Source organism: Triplophysa rosa, linkage group LG16 (assembly GCF_024868665.1).
Source record: "Triplophysa rosa linkage group LG16, Trosa_1v2, whole genome shotgun sequence".
NCBI classification, from domain to species: Eukaryota; Metazoa; Chordata; class Actinopteri; order Cypriniformes; family Nemacheilidae; genus Triplophysa; species Triplophysa rosa.
In genome coordinates, this window is record NC_079905.1 from 3,722,607 (window position 1) to 3,744,445 (window position 21,839).

At 38.0% G+C, this 21,839-nt stretch overlaps 3 protein-coding genes across 7 annotated transcripts; 2 read left to right on the forward strand and 1 right to left on the reverse strand.

Annotated features, from left to right (window-relative positions):
- Positions 1–317: 317 nt before the first annotated feature.
- flot1a (flotillin 1a) lies at positions 318–5,236 on the forward strand. Its single transcript, XM_057354265.1, has 13 exons — positions 318–482; positions 1,170–1,219; positions 1,314–1,389; positions 1,471–1,561; positions 1,646–1,789; positions 1,986–2,105; positions 2,224–2,319; positions 2,428–2,580; positions 2,694–2,875; positions 2,969–3,014; positions 3,145–3,282; positions 3,459–3,623; positions 4,002–5,236. Exons 2-13 carry the CDS (start codon positions 1,177–1,179, stop codon positions 4,017–4,019), a joined length of 1,272 nt encoding a protein of 423 aa, XP_057210248.1. The 5' UTR covers positions 318–482; positions 1,170–1,176; the 3' UTR covers positions 4,020–5,236.
- A 1,437-nt stretch (positions 5,237–6,673) lies between these two features.
- On the reverse strand, positions 6,674–15,622 carry znf384a (zinc finger protein 384 a). 3 transcript variants are annotated; one of them, XM_057354261.1, is made up of 12 exons: positions 15,471–15,622; positions 14,129–14,196; positions 13,502–13,799; positions 13,229–13,324; positions 11,980–12,018; positions 11,458–11,612; positions 11,114–11,190; positions 10,775–10,999; positions 9,686–9,853; positions 9,296–9,374; positions 8,801–8,959; positions 6,674–8,722 (listed from the first exon to the last, which is right to left on the reverse strand). In XM_057354261.1, the coding sequence occupies exons 2-12, from the start codon at positions 14,189–14,191 to the stop codon at positions 8,327–8,329; spliced, it is 1,755 nt and encodes a 584-aa protein (XP_057210244.1). In that variant the 5' UTR covers positions 14,192–14,196; positions 15,471–15,622; the 3' UTR covers positions 6,674–8,326. The 3 variants fall into 3 exon arrangements, with proteins under 3 accessions (XP_057210244.1, XP_057210246.1, XP_057210247.1); XM_057354263.1 differs by lacking the exon at positions 11,980–12,018; XM_057354264.1 differs by lacking the exon at positions 9,686–9,853 and having other exon boundaries at positions 15,471–15,621.
- On the forward strand, positions 15,547–21,503 carry kifc1 (kinesin family member C1). Of its 3 annotated transcripts, none has more exons than XM_057354260.1 (17): positions 15,547–15,641; positions 16,973–17,020; positions 17,337–17,420; positions 17,503–17,596; positions 17,706–17,759; positions 17,861–17,896; positions 18,004–18,202; positions 18,285–18,450; positions 18,569–18,736; positions 18,826–18,945; positions 19,036–19,320; positions 19,407–19,571; positions 19,840–19,978; positions 20,299–20,438; positions 20,563–20,636; positions 20,758–20,833; positions 20,918–21,503. In XM_057354260.1, exons 2-17 carry the CDS (start codon positions 17,009–17,011, stop codon positions 20,960–20,962), a joined length of 1,857 nt encoding a protein of 618 aa, XP_057210243.1. In that variant the 5' UTR covers positions 15,547–15,641; positions 16,973–17,008; the 3' UTR covers positions 20,963–21,503. The 3 variants fall into 3 exon arrangements, with proteins under 3 accessions (XP_057210243.1, XP_057210242.1, XP_057210241.1); XM_057354259.1 differs by having other exon boundaries at positions 15,626–15,699; XM_057354258.1 differs by lacking the exon at positions 15,547–15,641 and adding an exon at positions 16,438–16,633.
- The last annotated feature ends 336 nt before the right edge of the window (positions 21,504–21,839 follow it).

Genomic DNA, 21,839 nt, shown 5'->3' on the forward strand with positions numbered 1-21,839 from the left:
TAATCGTATCATTTATAGTAATATCATATTTATCACGCATCAATAAACGCCTAAAATAAACATCCTGTTTGAAAATATGGCAAATACGAAATTTCCTACACATCCTACAACTGTTAATTAAAATGACATAGTCAACTACACAAGCGTATGCATTACACACGTACCTGATATTTGATATGTATTTATAGCAAAAAAAGTACAAATAAAAAGCGAACGAGAGAGAGAGATAATGTTTGTAGTACACGTAATACCAGACAAGTTATTAGCTCGGAGCGCATTTTCTGCTCTAATTAAATCCCGCCATGAGATGGCGCCAGTATGCTTCTGTGATCCGGGCGGGGCGCCACCTCTACGGCACACGCACTGCTGCTAGAAACAGCTTGCTTACTGCGTCTTTTTCGTATGCGCTTTACAGAATTACCTCAATCCGGTGCTATCATCCACTCCGTTATTTGATTGTTTTACTAAGTACTCAACCAACGGTAAGCATATTATGGTTTCATTATAATGTTTTCTATTCAGTCTGCTCCGAGCGATTTTACGTTGATGTGAACTGCGACGTGATAAACGTAAACACTGGATTCATTCCCGTCCCTGTATACAATATTATTATTCATGGTCAGTTTTATCATTTCTGTTATTTTGAATGTACTACGAATATACAATGTGCTTTTGTTGTAGCAGGGGGCTTAAATAACATCCGTTGTGCTATAATTAAGTTAGCGTTATCATTATTACTGGAGCCTCGACGCTTGATTGGATTCAGTGTTTACAGAGATCTCAGCATCGAACACATTTAACTATAAAATACGAACGTCGTCGTGAAACTCGACGAAATTTTATAGCTTATTGTGTTTAAAAGCGAGATAAAGGGCCGTTTTTTTCTTACTCAAACGTAGGACTATGCCGTCTAGCGTCCGATCCCACCATTTCTGAGACGCATTTAACTCGTCACCCAATCGATAGCACTTAAAGACATGGAAGGCTTTAAAATGCCGATTACAAGATATCGTGCAATTTCTTGGAATAAAAATATTACACATATTAGTCATAGCTACCTGATTGTTTGCATTATATTTTTTGAATATTTCCTCTGAATAATTGTAATTCTTTTTTTCTTCGTAAACCTATTCAATTTCACGTCACGTGATTCGATGCTTGGTCCAAAGTGTGAAGATGTTTTACACTTGCGGTCCTAACGAGGCGATGGTGGTGTCAGGTAAGACTAAAACACATCACAAAATTGTGTTTTTAAATACATTTTTGGTAGAAATCAATAATAAGTGAACATGTTGATGTCACACCTGTCCCAGGTTTCTGCCGCTCTCCTCCACTCATGATCTCTGGCGGAAGAGTCTTTGTTGTTCCATGTGTTCAGCAGATCCAAAGGTATTATTGTTATTATGAGTGTTTGTATGTGCTTGTGTGATTTTTAAATAACTCGCAGTTCTTTTTATTTTTCTGTTACAGGATCTCTTTGAACACTATGACACTAAACGTAAAAAGTGATAAAGTCTACACGCGTCATGGAGTGCCAATTTCTGTCACTGGAATTGCACAGGTTTTCTTATCATCTTTAATACGCTGTAAACAACCTTTCATAGGGTAGAATAAGCACAAAAACTGAGTGTTGATTTGACCACAGATGAAGATTCAAGGGCAGAATAAGCAGATGTTGGCTGCGGCGTGTCAGATGTTCATGGGAAAGTCAGAAGCCGAGATTGCCCATATTTCCTTGGAAACATTGGAGGGTCACCAGAGAGCCATTATTGCTCACTTGACTGTAGAGGTAAATACATGCATGTAAACGATTTGTGTTTAGCTTGCAAATTTGTTTAAATTTAGAAACGAAGCGACTTACGTTTCAGTATAAATTGAATGCGATTGCACTCTGCATCATCAAACAAAACTTGTAATAAAAATGTGTGAATGCTGATCAAAATATATTGTACAGAAACTTTGTATTTGTTAAATTTGTTTTTTAGGAGATCTACAAAGATCGCAAGAAGTTCTCTGAGCAGGTTTACAAGGTGGCCTCATCCGACCTTGTCAACATGGGCATCAGCGTGGTCAGCTACACACTTAAAGATGTTCACGATGACCAGGTCTGTTTTCTAGAAGTTTATTAAACTTGTTTGTGAAAGTTAAATTGTTTTGGGAAGGCTTTTATAGGTTTAAGGATGGGCCCACGTGATCTCAAAATAAAATCTGTCTTTCTTTCAGGATTACCTGCACTCTTTGGGAAAGGCCCGTACGGCACAGGTGCAGAAGGATGCTCGTATTGGGGAAGCCAAAAATAAAAGAGATTCTGTGATCAGGGTAAGAGTTCTCTCTATTGCAGCAGTCTATCTTTATATGATGAATGCCTCTGTACTCTTACCGGTAGTATTATATTACACATTATGTGTCTCTCATTTCTGTATATAGGAGGCTCATGCAATGCAGGAGAAGGTATCAGCCCAATACATGAACGAGATTGAGATGGCTAAGGCTCAGAGAGACTATGAGCTGAAGAAGGCTACCTATGACATTGAAGTCAACACCAAAAAAGCTGAGTCTGAAATGGCGTACCAGTTACAGGTAAATCATCAACCAAGCCTTTCAGGTGTACTATTTCAGAAAAATATATGGTATAACAAAATCAAATGTTCCACGAAGCTTTTAAAGCATCTGCTGTATAAATGTTGTGTTAGGTGGCAAAGACGAAGCAACGGATCGAGGAGGAGAAGATGCAGGTGCTGGTGGTGGAGCGCTCGCAGCAAATCACGCTGCAGGAACAGGAGATCACACGTAAAGAGAAAGAGCTGGAGGCGAAAGTCAAGAAACCAGCTGAGGCAGAGAGATACCGGCTGGAGAAAATAGCGGAAGCTGAACGGTGAGATGGATAATGTGATGTTTTTGGGTCCATATTTCAAAATGAATATTAGGTTTTAATATGAATATTACTTTATTATGTGCTCTCCGACAGTCTTCAACTGATCATGGAGGCTGAAGCCGAGGCAGAAGCCATAAGAGTAAGTGATCAGTTTAGATTAAACAATCGATTCATTTATTCACCCAACACAGACATTTAGTTTGTTTATGGATTTAAGTTATGACCTAAATGCCTACCTTCAGTTGTATTGAGTAAAATGTTTTGATCAGGTGAGAGGAGAAGCTGAAGCGTACGCTGTGGAGGCTAAAGGTCGGGCTGAAGCAGAGCAGATGACCAAGAAAGCTGAGGCCTTCCAGCAGTACAAGGAAGGAGCAATGGTTGACATGCTTCTGGAGAAACTGCCACTGGTGAGACGGTGTTAATAGTGATATTTTTAATATGACAAAATACTGACGTTAAAGAACTATCATCTTTAAGAGATTATACTACAGCCAAATCCTAAAAAGCAGACAGCGCCTCCTAGTGTTTGAATGTGGCTTGATTTGATGCATTGTCTTGATGTGTTCTTTCTGTCCTACACTAGATGGCAGAAGAGATCAGTAAGCCTTTGTCAGCCACCAATAAGGTTACCATGGTTTCCAGTGGAGGTTCAGAGATTGGTGCAGCCAAGCTGGCAGGTGAAGTGCTGGACATCATGACTAAACTGCCTGAAACTATTGAGAAGCTGACCGGGGTCAGCATTTCCCAGGTAAAAATTTGACCACTACACACGTTTTCTTTTGTACATGCATATGTAACCAATGTCAATAAACAGACATATAATCAAGAAATATCATCAACAATCATGACATTATTAGTTAAATATGTAGTGTTGGTATATGAAGAGTTTGGTTCCAAAATGAGATAACTCCGTTTTTTTACATGTTTTTTTATTGTGCATTCCAATTAATATCAATCAAACTGCATTTGGTTTGTTTTGATTTAAGCCATAATAACAAAAAAATACAGCTAACTAACACAATAAAAACATAACTAATAAAAAAACATGGTTATCTCATTTTGGAACCAAACTCTTCATATACTTGCATACATAAGTGACACCGACTCAATCTCTCTTCCTCTTTAGGTGGCCCGCACTGGTTAAACCCACCTGTTCTCCAACACAGCCATGACTTTTTAGCAGTATGCATACTCTGTACTGTTCTTGCTATCTCGCTCTCATTTTATTGAAATCTTTTTAGTCTCCTTTTTGTAACTCTGTGTGTCTCGTACTCTTTGTCTTTCTCCTCAATGCATATTTTTGGTTGTCTCTTTTTCATGTTCATGAGTCTGTCTACTAACACTGCCTTGCTGCCAAAACCCAAAGTGCATTTTAAAGATGCTGTTCTTTATATTTTCTAATGTCTATGTTGAATGCCATCAGACACTACAGCTTTTGACAATGACAGAACGTTTCATTCAGGTTACAGTTGACGTTTCCATTAGTTGTTGTTGAGTTTTTGAAAACTAAAGTAGTATAAAGGGATTCATATAGGAAAGCAAGCATTTATAAGCTTTTGCCACAGCATGTGTTGATGTGAGTAACTGATGCTGTGTCATCTATTTTTGATAGTTTCACTTTTCTTTATGGAAGTTTTAATAGTTTAGTTATATTTGTTTGAGAATATGTCGTTGTGTGTATGTAATTGTAATAATAGGAATGATTTATTTTATCAGTATCATATGATGTCAAGTTTTCATTCATGACTGCAGGGTTAAATCACTTCATATACCGTATGTGTTGGTACTGAGAGTCCTAAAGTAAAACATTTGAGTGATCATCACTTTGTAGTTTACTCTAGGAATAGAGTTAACAAGAAAAGCTGTTTGTAAGATGATTTCACGTTTATTTCAGAGGACAGATTTGATCCAAACTGTTTCCTTTTCCGTTTTTATAGTCAAGTACTGTTGCAGTATTTAGTATGTTGGTTATGTTACAATACTACCTGATTATGTGATACACATATACATGAATATTTATGCTGAAGGATTTATTTTTAAATGTCAGTATATTTTAAAGTTACTTGTGTTGACTTATTGTTATTTTATTGAGCACTATTATTTGTCACTTATGTAATACTTGATAACATTCTGATGTCATACCAATAATGATGTGTGTAACACTGTTACTGTACTTTAGTCTCAAAGATGTTGTATGCAATTCAAAATTAACTAACCGTTCATTTCCGATACCTTTTCTGTATTTGTTTTACAATCTTTAACATCTTTAATTCTTAATATTTTATATCATAAGTGAGATACATCACTCGAAGCTCTGTCCATTTATTATTGGCGAGCAGAATAAACTTGATTATTATCTTATTCAGGCCGATACTGTATTGTTTAGATAAATGAAATGTTTGAAGGCATTAGACTGTGGAGCTGTGTAGGCTAGTGCTGCTATGTCAGTGTGTTATAAAACATTAAAGACATTTGTATTTGTCATTTATTTAATAGAGGCTTTCCGCTATATTACTTTACCTGTTTAACCAAATCACCAGTTTTAACTGTTCTTTCTTTCACACTAATGCATGAAAAGACTAACAAAAAAAAACAATGTACCCTGAATAAACTATTTGTGCTTATGATGCCTTAAACTCACAACATAAAATATTAGTTGTTATTTGTTCAGTTTAAATAAAAACAAGTACACAACTAGAACAAGAACCTGCGAACTTTCTGTTAGTCTGGGAACTGTAAAGTGATTTAACGTTATATTTAGTTTAGTTAACGCTTTTATCCAAAGAAGGAATTAGTTAAAGAACTTGCCACTGTCGCTGAGAGAAGCAGCGGGTAACGACTGTGGTGCCTTTGAGCTGTAGTGATAAATGGCAAGGAAAGATAAGTATGCTATGTATTTCTATAATCATTTAACCCCCAAACACAGAGGATGGCTACACGACGAACCAGTGAAATTTATGAAAACACAACCAAAAAAGACATTAAAATGCAGGGGCATATTTTTGCTGTAAGTGTTTAATAACGTTTGTGAACGAAGTGTGTAACGTTACTTGTAAGTTACTTCTCTGGTTCAATGACTGGTCCACCGCCGCAGTTAACGTTACACCGATGTAACGTTATACTTGAACAAGACGGGCGAAAATAAAAAAGTGAACGTAATTGAAAAAAATAAACAAGTTATCATTCAAAATAACAGCATAGTTTGATTGTGAAAGCAAATTTTACAAATCGATGCCTGAGGTAAAAAATCCTACAGTTTTCCAACGTTCATTGATGCGTATGCGTAATCTGCCTGGTGACAACAGTTTGATTGGCTAAAGACCGTGATTAAATATTTGATTGGTCGTTCATTATTTTTAAACTTATAATGAAAACATCTGACTTGACGAATCTCGGGATTTGCAAATAAGGTAAGAATCATTCAGGTAAGACAACTTATATTGTATATATACAACACACCTTATATGTTGATATAATATATATATTACCCTAGATAATGGCATTTTTTAGCTTTATAATAACAAAGTATGCAAGTTGGTTCTAAAGAAAAAGCAGTTTATCTCCATGAACTGTACGATTAAATGAAGTAATTCTTGAGGGGTAGTGACAATATGAAAGCAATACCTGTTGTTGACTAAGAATTAAAACAAATGTACATGCCACAAAATATACTAAATAAACTACAGAAATTCTCCTAATATATCAACATTTGGAAGTAGAAAAAGTTATACCTGTATATTGCAGTTATGATACAGTTTTATAATATTGTTTACATTGTAAAATAAAACATGTTCCATATTAATTGTGTAACTTTTTATTGTTCATATAAGGAGAAACAGTTACGTTGGATGAATGAGTGTTGAGCTATACAGTGAAGTCGTTTAAAGATTAGTTAATAATAAGTATTAGGAGCGACAGAAGCAACACTAATAATAATATTGAGAACTGTGTTATTTTACAAAGACAGCATGGGTTACAACAGGGGTTATACATGGAGGATCAGCCAATCACCTGGCTGTTTACTGGACACAGACGGCAGCATGGAGGTCAGTGAACAGATGGTTTAGGAGCATGTTAACCTCCCATTCTCTGATCTCTAGTGTTGCCTTTTATACATTTTTTAAAAATTATATTTCAGCTGGACCAGAAAAGCAATCCTTCCCTTTATAGAATGAACACGTCTTTATATATACACACACATACACAGTAAAGCCCAATGAATAATGATGATAATAACTGCATAAAAATAACTGTTAATATAATAATAATTGATATTAAAGGTTTTAAAAAAACACTACTAAGTAGTACCTGGTAACCAAATTGTTGTTTGCACAACCATTGTTTCTCCCTTTCTGGAAAAAAGCAAACACTCTGTAGGAAGGATCAAGGGAATATAAAATGACTCAACTCTTTAGGTTAACAAAAACCGGACAACTGATGTTTTCACACATTCCTCTTTCCATAAATGTTCTCAACATGCGCTTTCAATCGAACCACACACATACAAAGACATAGAAAAATACATACATGTAATAAATGGCTAAAATGTAATGACGAAAAACAAACGAAGAATAGAAAAGGTTTTAAGTGCCATCTCCCATATAAGCTTTAGCTTCTGTTTTATCCCTCCCCACTTTAGTGCAGTCTTTAGCCACCTCTTTCCAACAGGTCTCAGCTGGCATTTTCTCATGACAAACCATTTTCACGTTTACATGAAATGTCCAATAGGAGGCCAGCAAAGCAGCGTCATAAAAGGCATTACAACTTCATAACAGGGGCTGGGAGTTTGATAAGGTATAAACTTACACAACAGCTTATATATAAGTTGAATTCACATTGTATTTAACGTCATATGGTAAATCTGGCTAAAATGCTGGTGCAAAATGAAGACATTTGTGCAACATCTTTCTATATGTATTTGGCCGATGCTTTTATCCGAAGAGACCCACAGTGCATTTAATTTACATATTTTATATCTCCATGTGTGATCCCTGGGACATGACCCCACAACCTTTGTGTTGCTAACCAAAGCTCTTACAATTGAGCTACAGGAACACATGCAATTTGGTTAACAGGTGTAATGTTGTGTAGTAACATAGTGGGTTACATCATAGTTTGGGTTGCAAGTCAATAGATTTATGGGATGGTTTTGATAAAGATTCCCCCGATTAATGGTTATAGTTTTTTAATAACCCATGATTCCTGTTATGTAGCAAATCCCATTGCTATTATATAAAGCTGTCATGAGAGGTAAGGCCTTTTAGTGACACTGCAGAGCAACTCTTAAGAAAGATGTTTTCTAATAGTTCATGCGTCGCGTTCAATAGAGTCCTCCATCTGCAATCCTGCCAAATCTCTCTCTATTTGGAATTCTTGCTTTTTTTCCCAAGGCAGTGTTTTTATTTCCGTTCCATTTAATGGTCAATGTCTTTTCACTCTCTCTGAATTCCACTATGAGTTCATATGCTCCACCTGGATGGCAGAGGTGGAGACGGTTAGGCAGAGGTCTTTGTGGGCCGCCAGGTCGGCAACGCTGGCGGCCTTGTACTGGATTTCTCCAACCGACACGGTCTTGTACTGATGCAGATCGAAGGGGCAGGGAATTCCCTCTGTAACAGAGTAACTGGTTGGTGGATTGGGATTCGGCTGGATCTGCCCTTGAGCCGTTGTTCCGGGTCCTGTAGCCGTGGCTCCGCCGCCCCTGCCCCGTCCGCGAACACGGCCGTTCCCCCCGCCTGACAGTTGATTTGGGTTTTGGCCCTGCTGGGCTTGCTGGGCAGCCACTGCAGCCGCAACAGTCAGAGGATCTGGGTTGTGCTTACGCATGTGTTTCATCAGATACGTCTCCTGAAACACAAAAACAACACAATTGGAAACACAAAACACCGGAAGTTAGGGGTTTGGGTATTGTTAGCAGAATCTTACAGATGTGTATGCTCGGTTGCAGAGGCCGCAGGAGTAAAGTTTGGCATGTTTCACGGTATGTGTGGACAAGTGAACCTCCAAGCTGGCTGCATCCGTGTAACCACGATTGCAATTGTGACATTTGTATGGCTTGTCCTTGTTGTGCTGTCTTCGATGAGACTGAAAAACAAGGAGACATGTTAACATTTACGTATTGTGCATACGCTTTTACACTCGACTTGCAGTGCATTTAGTGTTTACATGTTCAGGAATGTAATGTGAGCTTTTAAAAAGCTCCTTAACAAAACACTTGCAAAAAAAAATACAAATGAACACTTTTCTTTGACATGCTGCTCTACAGCAAGAGTGCATAATAACATTGCTAGGTAGCTAGTTTGCGAACCACGGTTTGATTTACTAAACTATATTGACAAAAGCGTTGTGTTTGGCAAGCCTTATTGGTCTATAGTTACAACTGACCCAAGTCAACTGAAGCACAGTTGAAGATGTATTTACCTGGAGGTTGGAAAGTTGGGTGAAAGCTTTCTCACAGCCAGGATGGACACACTTATATGGTCGATCACCAGTATGAATCCTTTAAAAAAATAAATAATAAATTAACTGGAGATCAAAATGAATATATTCTCATTCTACACTGTCTAACCACAAACAATGTATCTAGAAAGCCTACCAATCTCAGCTCACAACTATGGCACAAGAGATGACAGGATGAAAGAAAGAGGAAGAATGTGTGGGGTGGTTCAATATTCTATCTATCTATCTATCTATCTATCTATCTATCTATCTATCTATCTATCTATCTATCTATCTATCTATCTATCTATCTATCTATCTATCTATCTTTCTTTCTTTCTTTCTTTCTTTCTATCTCTCCCTGTCTGTTACCTGTTATGCTGTTGTAAGTGACTGAGCTGCCTGAAGGTTTTCTGGCAGTAGGAGCAGGTGTAAGGTTTGGCGCCGCTGTGGATGCGGATATGCTGGGACAGGTAGCTGGAGTTGGCAAACGATTTGGAGCAGTGAGGACACTTGTGCGGTTTGCCCTCTGTGTGGTTTCTAACAGGGGATTAAGGGTAGGGGATGAAAAGAGAGAAAAAACAAAGAGAGAGATGTATTAGAACCAATATGGATCAAATCATGATCGTTTTAAAAATGTGTTGTCGGGTTCATGCTTATAGCAGTGTGCTCCGTTGTGTCTGAGTCACAAGGCACGATGTTCTCATCCTCTCTCTCGTCTCATTCTCTCTCACACCCTCTCCTTTTTGCCCTCTCTCTCTCCCTTACTTCTGTGTGGTATAGGGCCATTTCAGACCTTCCCAGAGCCCATGTTTAACCAACATGGGAAAGTCTCAAGAGTTGAAAGAGATGAAAATCATATGAAGGATGAAGGTAAACATAGTAAGAAATACATAGAGATAAAATAAGAAATAAATATAACGGGCAAATGAGAGGAAGAGAAGATAACGCTATTAAAATAATAGCGTAGAGAAGAAATAATGCTTCAGAAACAAACTGAGATGAAATGATACAGAGTATAAAACCAACGGAGATGTAAAGTACTTGGAAGCCCATAAGGCATACAATAAACATGAGCTGAGGAAAAGCAAATATATGAAAAGTCAAACAGGTTGTGAAAGTACACAATATAGAAAATAATGCCACATTAAGGACGCAAAATTAAGACATTAAGCGACCTAAAGTGTGCCAAAATGAGTAAATGAAACAAAAGAAAAATGTGTGTAAGAAACAAACTAAGCGCTGGAGAAATGACCAAAGGTTTGTTTTCACCTTCAGAAAATATGCTAAACTGGCATCCTATCTATAAGAGTGTGTGTGTATGTAACAGTATAATGTTAGGATAGAGCATTGAAAAAGCATTGAGAAAGATGCTTATCTCGAACAACAAAACAAATGCTGTGACTTGGATTGTCATCCCATGTAACATAAACACACACAAGCATGTATTGTGTGCTGTACCGTGTATGTTGTTGTAAGTGACTGAGCTGCCTGAAGGTTTTCTGGCAGTAGGAGCAGGTGTAGGGTTTGGCGCCGCTGTGGATGCGGATGTGCTGCGCCAGATAGCTGGAGTTGGCGAAGGATTTCGAGCAATGAGGACACTTGTGCGGTTTCGCCTCTGTGTGTGACTTGGCATGAATCTGCATGTCTGACTTGCTGAAGAAGGTCACTGAACACATTCGGCATCTGTAGAAAACATTATCTTCGTAAATAATTGAAATTAAATTAATTAATGATAGTGGTGGCTTATTTCCTTTTCATGGTACTATAAATCTACTCCATCATTTGGATTGTATATACCTGTAGGACTTGTTCCCGTCTTTGCCTGGAGGGTCATCCTCATCATTAGAGAGGTCGTAGGGGTCGCTCGTGTTGTGCTGTGGAAGAGGGAGTTCTGGTAAACTTTCAGTGCTTCAGAGATTCAACTCACAAGCTTTCTTTAATAGCTAAGCTTACAATTTGAATTATTACAATGTTTCCAATAGTTTTTTATCAAATAATATAATAAAGAAATAAACAACATTTCAACACTATGAATGTTTAACTTTGCTGGGTTAGTCAATTCTGGCTTTTTGGAAAATGATGTAAACAAAAATTATTTATATGAAAGTACGGATTGTTACGACACCTCTGCATCATCTCACCTGTCCCCCGGCAGCCAGGTGTGCCAGAATGAGTGCATCACTTCCTGTGGCGAGCGCGTGGGCTGCTCTTGGCATCGTAGACTTTTTCTTTCTGCCACGCTTTGAGGGCACTGGCATGACCACAGCTGGTGGAATACTGCCATCCTCTTTTTTGTCTATGCATACCAGGAGAACAAAAAGAAAAAAACATTAATATGATCTATATTTAGCTAAAGCTAAATCCTCTAACATGAGCATGTGCTCAATCCTAAATACAGATATTAAACCCTGTAACCATGTAATGGGCCAAAAATTTGGAATCGACCACAAACCATTGTTTGTTTTCTATGGCAATGACTTTTCTTTTTATTATGCTGCATATCACATTTCTAGACCAAATTTGTAGCCAGTACATTTCTAAACTATGTAATAAAATCACTAACACATTATAAAGTTGACTAGAAATGCTACTTCACTTCAGTAGAAGTGGGTTTCATTCAGTGCTTCTAGTTATTAAAAATGTATGTGTGCTATTTTACTCACAATGGTTGTGGAAATAGAGGGAGGGGGGCAGGCCAGCCTCTGATAGAAAAGAGCAGAACATTCTCAACATATAGTGCTGAGCATTATTGTTGAGCACTGTGTTTGGCGGGCACCTTACAGAATTCATGCGGGCCACCTCCACGTTGGAGACCACTGATTTAGAGTGTGTGGCTGTTATTTGTTATAAATCTCCAGTTCTTCGTCTTGGCTTTTATGAAGCTTCAGCACCGCACAATTTATTTGTCTCCCTTATCGGACACATCCAGTTTATGGAGTCTGATTCAACTGATACCACTTTCTGCCTAAAAACAAACTAGATAAACTAGAAAACTACAACTAGACCTTGCCTCTGGTGTGTTGTATAACCTGGTTCTCGCTGAAAAAAAAATATATACATATAAATATATATATATATATAAAAACCTAAGAAAACTATAAACTGGTTAAGCATCCTAACCCATATGTACTTCAAACTAAATACAATATTTTCAATACCAGCTTGTAAGATTGCATTTTATTACAAAGGTACACATACAAAGCTTTAAAACACATATATTTTATGTGATAAATATAAAAAAATGTGGTTTGTTGCTTTTTTAAGTACTTAAAGAGTAAATATTTTGTGATTTTTAAGGTCCTACTTTGGTTTATGGAGTGTCCAACAACAAGTTTACGTACATACACGGTGTAAGAACACTTTAATTTTCTAATAATAGGCAGTTATTATTACCTCACTTCTTGACTGACTCTCAAATGATTCGTTCGGCGATTCATCTCTCTAATCCCATCCTTTCTGTCAGCCTACTCTGATCTGATTGGTCTGATGGTCTAGTCTGCTGTGATTGGTCTACCGCGTGCAGTGTCGCAAATAGAACGTAGGCGGGCATTACACGGAGTGATGCAAATCTGACCCGGAACTGAAATTAGAACGATAGACGACTCATTCAGGTGATTCAGAGTCGACTCCTTTTTTCCCAAGCCGATAACTTTGTTATTCGTTCACTTTCGGCTTTACAGCTTGGCAGACTGCTTTCCATTGACACACAGCAACATTACTCACTGCATGAAATGTCATTTTAAGGACATTGTAATAGTTACTCTTTAATAAGGTAATACATATTACATTAATGAACCTTGGTATGTTTTGTGTATACAGCAGTGTAAAGAAACATTATTATTACAAATATGTAAAATCTCCAAAGAATAAAGGGATGGTGAGTGGGTCAGACCGGTTAGTAGAGGTGTATACCTGTGTTTGTTTGCAATGCAGACACAATCATGGTTGTGGTGGGCGGTCCAGACACAAATGACTGAGAGGAAGCAGGAGTTGCGATCACTAACCCAGCTGAGAGGGGAAAAAGAAAAATGAATAGATAAAAAATTCTACTAACACCATATTGTACAGCTTACACGCTAAAACGTCATTAAAACCCTTAACTTATATACTCATATATCATATCTCCATCATCATGGGGGTTTCCTGATGTTTAGTGAAAGTTACATTGCAACCTTGAAAACCCACCTGATGTCAGGATGCCAGTAGATTGCACAGGCACCACCGTGATGTTCTGGGACGTGTGAGGCGGGTGCAGATGTGCTCCAACTCCACCCATTTGAGCCCCTGCTGCCCCACCTCCAGTGCCACCTCCGCCACCCTCTTGTTTGGGTACCCTCCCAACAGCTCCCACGTCCATCGCGACTGAGCCTGGCACCGTCAACACCGCTGTCGGGTAGTGCGCCATGGACGAGTGCGCAAAAGAAGCGTTCTTCTCCGGCCCATGCTGTTCCTTCATCTTGTTCAGAAACATGGCGTTCTCGATCTAAATCACAGGGGGAGTATATGGGGAAAAAACAAGGGAAAAAGGGAGCGAGGAAAGAGAAAGGATGGAGTGAGAGATGAATGCAGACGATGAACAGATGGATGAAGGGGAGAGGAGAGAGCAGCGAGGGAAGGGTTATTTTTATTTTTCGAAAAGCTCGTGCACGGGTTCCAGTGTGTAACTTTCACATGGATCAGTGCACAGTGAGAGGGCTGGTGTTGGACTTGTTTGGTTGTTTTGTCTTTTTTATTACTAGATTGTGCTCTGTTGGCGTGGTGTCTCGTCGAAAGACGCAATGATACAAGAGAGTCCAATAATAAGGTGTCTACCTGTCCTTGTACTGTTGAAACGGGAGACCAAAAGTATGATGAGTTGAAATGGGAATCTTCCATTATTTCTGAAATTGAAAAGCAACATAACTTGTAAAACACCCACTCTGCCTTTGGCAACAGTTGTGAAATGACACCTCGCCATTTTATTTTTCCGGTGCGGCCTTTTAAAGGTGTGTTTACTTGGGGAATAAACATTCATTTTGACACCCAAGCGTCCCACACATTCCAACATGGCTACTTGCTGTAACCTGTATCTTAGACTCATATATTTTCATTGAAACATCTGCTAACCGCCATGTCATGCATATTTATTCTTGTGACAGTAATGCCTTTATGAGTTCAGGCAAAGAGTGTATGGACATCTTTCTAGTGGATGACCCAAATGTCTATCATAAGACAGGCAAAGAGGTTGGGTTTCAGATTCATGACGCATGCACACATGTGTAAAACAGACACACGTAAAAAAAACAAGTCTTTAGGCATACTGTGGATTAGTGAAAAGCAACAAAAAAACACAACAGTAGAATAAAATCACAGCATTTACACCCTCTTATATTTTGACTTTTATTTACATATATACATAACTTTTCTGCTGAAATTCTTTATTGCATTAAAGACGGAAAGGAGTTTCATATCTTGCATGGGCGCTCAACCAAGCGCGTGCCATAGACATCAAAACAAAAAGCATCGCCTCGCGATCCTGCGACGAGAACTTCCTGAATGTCTGCAATTGCTGATACAAGCAAAACCACAGCAATCGTTCAGTTTATTAGAAGAATAGAATACTGTGCATAATCTGACTTAATCTTTTAATTTCGTATGCATGCCTAAATAAAACCAGGGGATGGGCACCACGCGAGCAACTTCTTGAATAATTTGTTTTTCAAGGGTTGCAGACATGTTTTTATACTGCAAGAACAGCCAAGTGGCAGTGCCTGCCTGCCGCTAATAACATATGCATGAACAAGGTAGCTGAAAAGATACAAAACACCCATTAATGATATCGGGGCTTCCATAACCAGCCTCCATTAAAGGTCAGCTTTTGTTTTCCGCGCAAGAAGCACTGCCACAAACTAAACAACATGTAAACTTCCGCTCGCAAACAATAATGCCCCATACGCCTCCATCCCTCTCTCGGTTACTCTCGCTGAGAAAAGAAAAAAAGAAAAAAAAGTCGAGGATAAAAAAACGAAGAGAGAAAAAAACGTCGACGCCAATGCGAAAGAGACGCAGCTTCATGCAGACTTCCGGCTGGCGAGACAGGGGGAGAAGCGCCCGTGTGAGTTGCTCATATTTGGAGAAATAATTCACAATTGACTCATAACTCTATGTTAATTACCGGTGCTGGCGATTCCCTTTCAACCCCCAGGGCTCCTCCGGGCTGGGACAGTTCGGAAACTTCGTCCAAATCCGCCCGAACCCCTTGGATTCACCGATTTTTCCCCTCAATTTTTTTCTATTTTTTTCTCTCGAAGGGCTGTCCGACCGACTCCGCTCGACTGTACTTCCGGTAAATGAGGTCAAAATGATAAAGAGGCTCACCGCCTAAATGACTTCCGGCATGTGAGGTCTTTAATTTTGTTTTGTTTAACAATTGTTTATCTAAGTTATGCTTTTTAGTCGGGTGTTTGAAATTTGTAATGTTGATGTCTGATTATGCTTCTTAATAAATATGAATTTGAAATAAATGGCTTTTCCCAATGCGTTTCCAACTTTTTGAATTTTGTGAATATGAAATGATCTGCGTGTTTACGCATTATTAATACTTATACATGATGTATTGATGTGTCAGAAATATCCCAATATTCCATTCTAATAAAGACATGTTACGCAAACTGATAACATTTGATACATTTTATTTTCAACATCAGACATATTCTACATTTTAATTAAAAGCGTTGGTTATCCCACTGAAATGTCATCATTTACTCACCTTCGAGTTGTTCCAAATCTGTATAAATGTATAAATGTCTTTGTTCTGATGAACACAATAGAAAGATATTTGGAAGAATGCATATTTTGCCCCCCATTGACTACCATAGTAGGAAAATATACAATGGTAGTCAAAAGTGCCCCAGAACGGTTTGCTGTTCTACATTCTTCAAAATGTCTTCTTTTGTGTTCAACAGAACAAAATGATAAAGCATTTTTCCTACTATCGGAGTAAATGGGGGGAAAGATCTGTTTGGTTATAAGCATTCTTCCAAATATCTTTCTCTGTGTTCATCAGAACAAAGAAATGTACACAGATTTTGAACAACTTGAATTAAATGATGACAGAACTTTCATTTTGGGGCGGTGAACTGAAGTATCCATTGAAAAAGGAGAAGAACGACTGTTCCCGCCCATTTAGGCGGAACTTCTCTGTGCTTTGTATTGATTGGTTCAGATCCGACCAATGAGTGGCGGCCGAACAGCCACCAAACACATTTTCAATTTGAAATCCAAACGGCTACGGGACAGGAGTGTTTTAGCATCGTAGCTCTTAATTTCGTATGTAAGGTGGGTTATTTTCCTGTTTGTTTATGTACATCAAGAGTAAATATTGTAACGTTCATGCGTGTTGAACATATTTATATTTTCTTTATCAAAATAACGTTTATTTTGTGCGAATGTGTGTGTTTTGTAAAGTTAAACGACTGACGTCGGCTACGTTCAAATACAATACGATCTTATACGCAACCACTCTTTGTTTTTGTGGATTCACATTTGCAGCTCTCTTTTTATTATTTTTAAACAACGAAAATCAATAAATTGTGCTTTGTTTATTTGTTTCTGTTTTTGATATAAATAATAAATCTACCAACTAACGTTAAATTACATTTTGGGTTTTGTGTTTAGTTTGTGCTTGTCTTGAGGAAGAATTAAAGAAGATCTATGAACAAAGAGGTAAGATTTTGCACTAACATAAACGCTTGTGTACATGCATTTGAAGCTTGGGTTCTGTCAAAATAAACATGCGGCCGTTATTTTGCATGATGTATTTATATGGTAAGATGAATGCATGCATTACATTACATACCACAACAGCACGTTTGAGTGCTGAATACATGAATATAACTTGTATCTAAACACAACATTCCTCTGCATTGTATATGCTTGAAGTGCCTACGCCTCCTGTCATACGTACAAAACAATGTGTGCCTATGAAGGTCTATTATACTCCTTCTGTCAAACAGATTATTTTATTATTTTTATTTTTCAGAATACAACATCCCGCCTCCCAGTTATGTCTGGGAAACGTGCACACACCAATAGCATGGATGGGGAGCAACAACAGCCTGCACAGGTCTATCTTTTTAACATGTACTCTGTATTATTTCACTTTTTTGATGTTTTGGATATATGCTAAATAAACTCTGTTTCTTCAGAAGAAAATGCGTAAGGTGGACGCAGAGCCACCTCAGAGGTTCAAACCCGCTAGTGTTGTGCCTCCTAGACGACCTGTGCCGGTCAAAGCTGCTGGTTAGTAATGCTGTGATTTAGCATCTCATGACTTTTTAAAGGTCTCTGAATAAAAGAGCAAATGTATTAGAGTTTGGAAGATTTATATTTACCTCTCATCATTCATCAGTCAAACCTCTTCGTCCAACTGGAGCTGCAACAGTGGCTGTTGCCCCATCAAGAGGTATTTAAATTTGACTTTATAGGTATATCTTTAATCACATCTGATATTTTAAGTAAATAAATCTATTTAAAACTTAACATGAATATTGTCTCTGCATTAAGGTGACCAAAAAAGACCAATCGCAGCAGTTGCCAAAGGTAAAAATAACTTGAACAGAATAAAATAGTCTACTGTTATAGACAATCTACTAAATAGTCGATTGTTATATTTTTAAGACGACTTACTGGAGTTCATTCATGTTTAGTAACTACAGGTATGTCCCGAAGGCCAGGTTGGGACCTGAAGGGCAAAGTCAGTGACATGGAGGCCAAGGTCCAGAATTATCAGAGCAGAGTAAAATCTATAAATCATGAGAACGATACTCTGAAAGAATCCATAAACAAAGTTCACAAACGTGAAGCTGAAATTAAAGAGGAGAACAATGCTCTCAAAATACGCCTCAGGTTAGTGAATTAAAAAAACTAAACCGAGCATAACTCAACCTGGTGGCACAGTATTTGTCTAATATTGCTCCTCTTGTTTTAGGAACTGTGAAGAAGAGCTGGTCAAGTTGGCGACTGTGAGAGATGATCTGGAGCAGACCTCAAAAGAGAGAGATGATTTCCAAAAAAATCTCAACAGGCTAACTGAGGAGCACAAGGTTTTGGAGGGACTCAGGGACCATCTGGAGTCTGAGCTCCGTAATGTACAGGTACATCCACCATGCGTGTCCACTAGTGATCGGATTGGTTGAGATGTGTTCTTTTATTTGAAGTGTTTTTATCTTTGTCATGAGTAGGTGTAAATGATCAATCTGTGTTCTTTCTCAGACTCAGCTCTCCATTCAGACCTCTGCACTGAGCCGGTGTCAGGACGGTTTGAAGGAGAGTCAGGAGATGGTCAGGAACCTTGAAGAGATAGTGGCCCGTCAACGAGAAGAGCTTCATCTTGGAGAAATGGAGCGTAGGAAACTCCACAACACCATTCAGGAACTGAAAGTAAGCAGTGATGAATCCTTTTCATGTGTGTATACATCTGTTTACATTTCATTTTTCTTAGATTTTCATTCTTTTACATTCTGTTTTAGGGCAACATCAGAGTCTTTTGTAGGGTCCGCCCACTTCTGAACAGCAATCAGTCTGATATTCTGCATATCCAGTTGCCGGCCCATGACAACAAATCTCTCACGCTTGCCAAAATGGAGGAGGTAAATTTACCCCTACCTACTCTTGATTTCTTGTAATCTCCTTTTGAAAGCACATGAAGAGGTTCTACAATTTCCCCTTTTTCTTTCTAGTCGCACACCGGTCGCACGACTGACACACAGAAAAGCTATAACTTCAGCTTCGACCGTGTGTTTGGGCCACGCACTGCTCAAAACGATGTTTTCGAAGAGATTTCCCTGCTGGTGCAGTCGGCTTTGGACGGGTACAACGTTTGTTGCTTTGCTTATGGACAGACCGGCAGTGGTAAGACTTTCACCATGGAAGGAGGCGATCTGGAGGATTCGTGGGGGGTTATTCCTCGTGCTGTCAAGCAGATATTTAAGTCTGCCAAAGCGCTCGGTGAGCAAGGGTGGAAGGTAAGATCGACAAAGGATTATTCGTAACATAATTATGAGTGATGTAACTTTATGTGCTTCGAATGTAACTACTTTTTGCTTTTTAGTACACCTTTACCGCCAGCTTTGTGGAGATCTACAACGAGACCCTTCGAGATCTTCTGTACACTGGAAAACCAAACAAGAGACCTGAACATGAGATCAGGAAGGTGTCCAACACGGAGATCACAGTTACCAACCTGACCTACCAAAAAGTCAACAATGAAGATGAGGTAGTGTTTTACAAGAAGTATTTTAGCATCAGTAATATACTTAAGATTAAAGTCACAGGTTCATAAGTTTAGAAGTAATAGTTGGTTTTTAAACAAAATTGGTTTTCTCTTAACAGCCTTGTTTGAGAACTAATACTCAAGATTTAAAAAGGGAAATCAGCTTACTTTAATTGTTAAGAGTACTATAAATGACAACAAATTTACATTTCAGAAATGTCTCTTCATATGTGTGTTGATACTTATTTACTTGCATTTCTTTGTGTTTCAGGTGCACAACTTGATCATGTTGGCAAACCAGAACCGCTCGACTGCCCGCACCTGCATGAACGATCACTCCTCTCGTTCTCACTCTGTGTTCCAGCTAGACATAGAGGGAGAGAACGTTGTTCGAGACACCAAATGCAAGTGTAAGTATCTCATAGCTTCTATAATGACTCTGTTTGATATGTTAAATACACTGCTTTAACGGGGACTGTAGGTCCAGATAAGAACAGTTATCAAAAATCAAATTCAGAGTCAGATATTTAATGTAAGAACATTATTTCAAATGGATACCTGAGAGTTGGATGTTTAAAGATTGGAATCAAGGTCTAGATTAGATAAAGGGAAAACTCTTGTAATAAAAAAACTGTATAGTAGAGTTAAAGCCATAACTTGGTATTTGATGTAAGGGCTGGGGAAATGTTCTTTGATGGTCTGTTAAATGTTTGTTGCAATTGCATTTCAGCCATACTGTGTCTGGTGGATCTGGCCGGTAGTGAACGAGTGCAGAAGAGTCAGTCACAAGGAGAACGCTTTAAAGAAATGACAGCCATCAACTCTTCCCTCACTAACCTGGGGATTGTGATTGCAGCTTTGGCCAACAAGGTACATTGATGTGATTTAAGTGTATTATGTACTGTATATAGTTTTTAGTCAAAATACGTTGCTTGTTTTTGTTTTACAATGATAATATTTGACCCAGATGCTTTGTCTCTTTAACCTTTTATAGGACAGCTTTGTTCCCTATCGTAACTCAAAGCTCACCTACCTTCTGCAGAACTGCCTTGGAGGCAACAGCAAAACGTAAGCAGGACATGTGTTTCATGTGGCTGTGACCAACGTCATTTTCTTTTGAATATTTTTTTATTAAATATTATTTTTAATATTTTTGTGTTTTAAAGAAATTATATTTTTTCCATTTTAGTTTGATGTTTGTCAATATATCACCTGAGGAAGAGAGCTTCAGTGAGAGTCTGAATTCTCTGCGCTTTGCCAGCAAGGTCAGTGTTAAATGATGAAACTATTTTTTATTTTTTTAGTCACACATTTCATAAATTAATATTTGTTTGGTTTCTGTGTTGCAGGTAAACGACTGTGTCATTGGAACAGCCTCTGCTAATCGAAAGTAGTCTAGCCATCATATTTGCTCAATTTGTTGTCTTTTTTGTAAATGTTTTTAACTTTTTATCTGATTTTCTTACTTGTTCCATCATAACTCTCATCCCCTTTGCTTTGTGAAATAATTTTATATATATATATATATGATGCGTTTTAATGTACGATGTCCTTGGCAGATACATTTTTATCTGTTTTTCAATGCATATTGTTCGTAAACTTGTAAGTGAACTCAATAAATTTAAATACAGTGATCGGCATGGTTATATTGCCAAGTGGACAAAGTTTGCTCTCTAAATGTCTGGTTTGTTGTGAAGTCTGTCTGTTATTTTTGTAAAATGTATGTAAATGTATGAAATTCACATTGATAAATGTAACGTTACCAAAATTGACCTTGAATAACCAATGTCTGTCTATATTCGTTTTGAGGGAAGCCTTAAATGATAGTTTTATAAATATATTTGTACTATTAGAAATATTGTCACTCTTTGCCAATAAAAGATTGGAATATCTAGATGCATATTAGGTAACCAAGCAGTAGGAAACATTTATTATTTGTTGTTTTGTCTTATGTCAATTCAATGATTGTTTCCCACGTTTAGGTTTCTTTTGTCTATTTTTATTTATGAATATGTTTATATTTAGATAATGCAATCATTTCAGTTTTCCAGGGGCCGTTTCAGAAATGAGGTTAAGTGAAAACGGATTATATTAACCCTGAAATGAGGGAAACTGGGTTTATCGTTTCAGAATGTGAGGTATGTCAACCCCGAGAAAGTGGGTTAACTCAAGCCCGTTTCTAAAAGAGAGGTAACTTATACTCTGAGTCAGTAACCGTAGTAACTTACTCTGTGAACCTAACCTGGCCATGAGCAGGTTTTGGTAAACCCA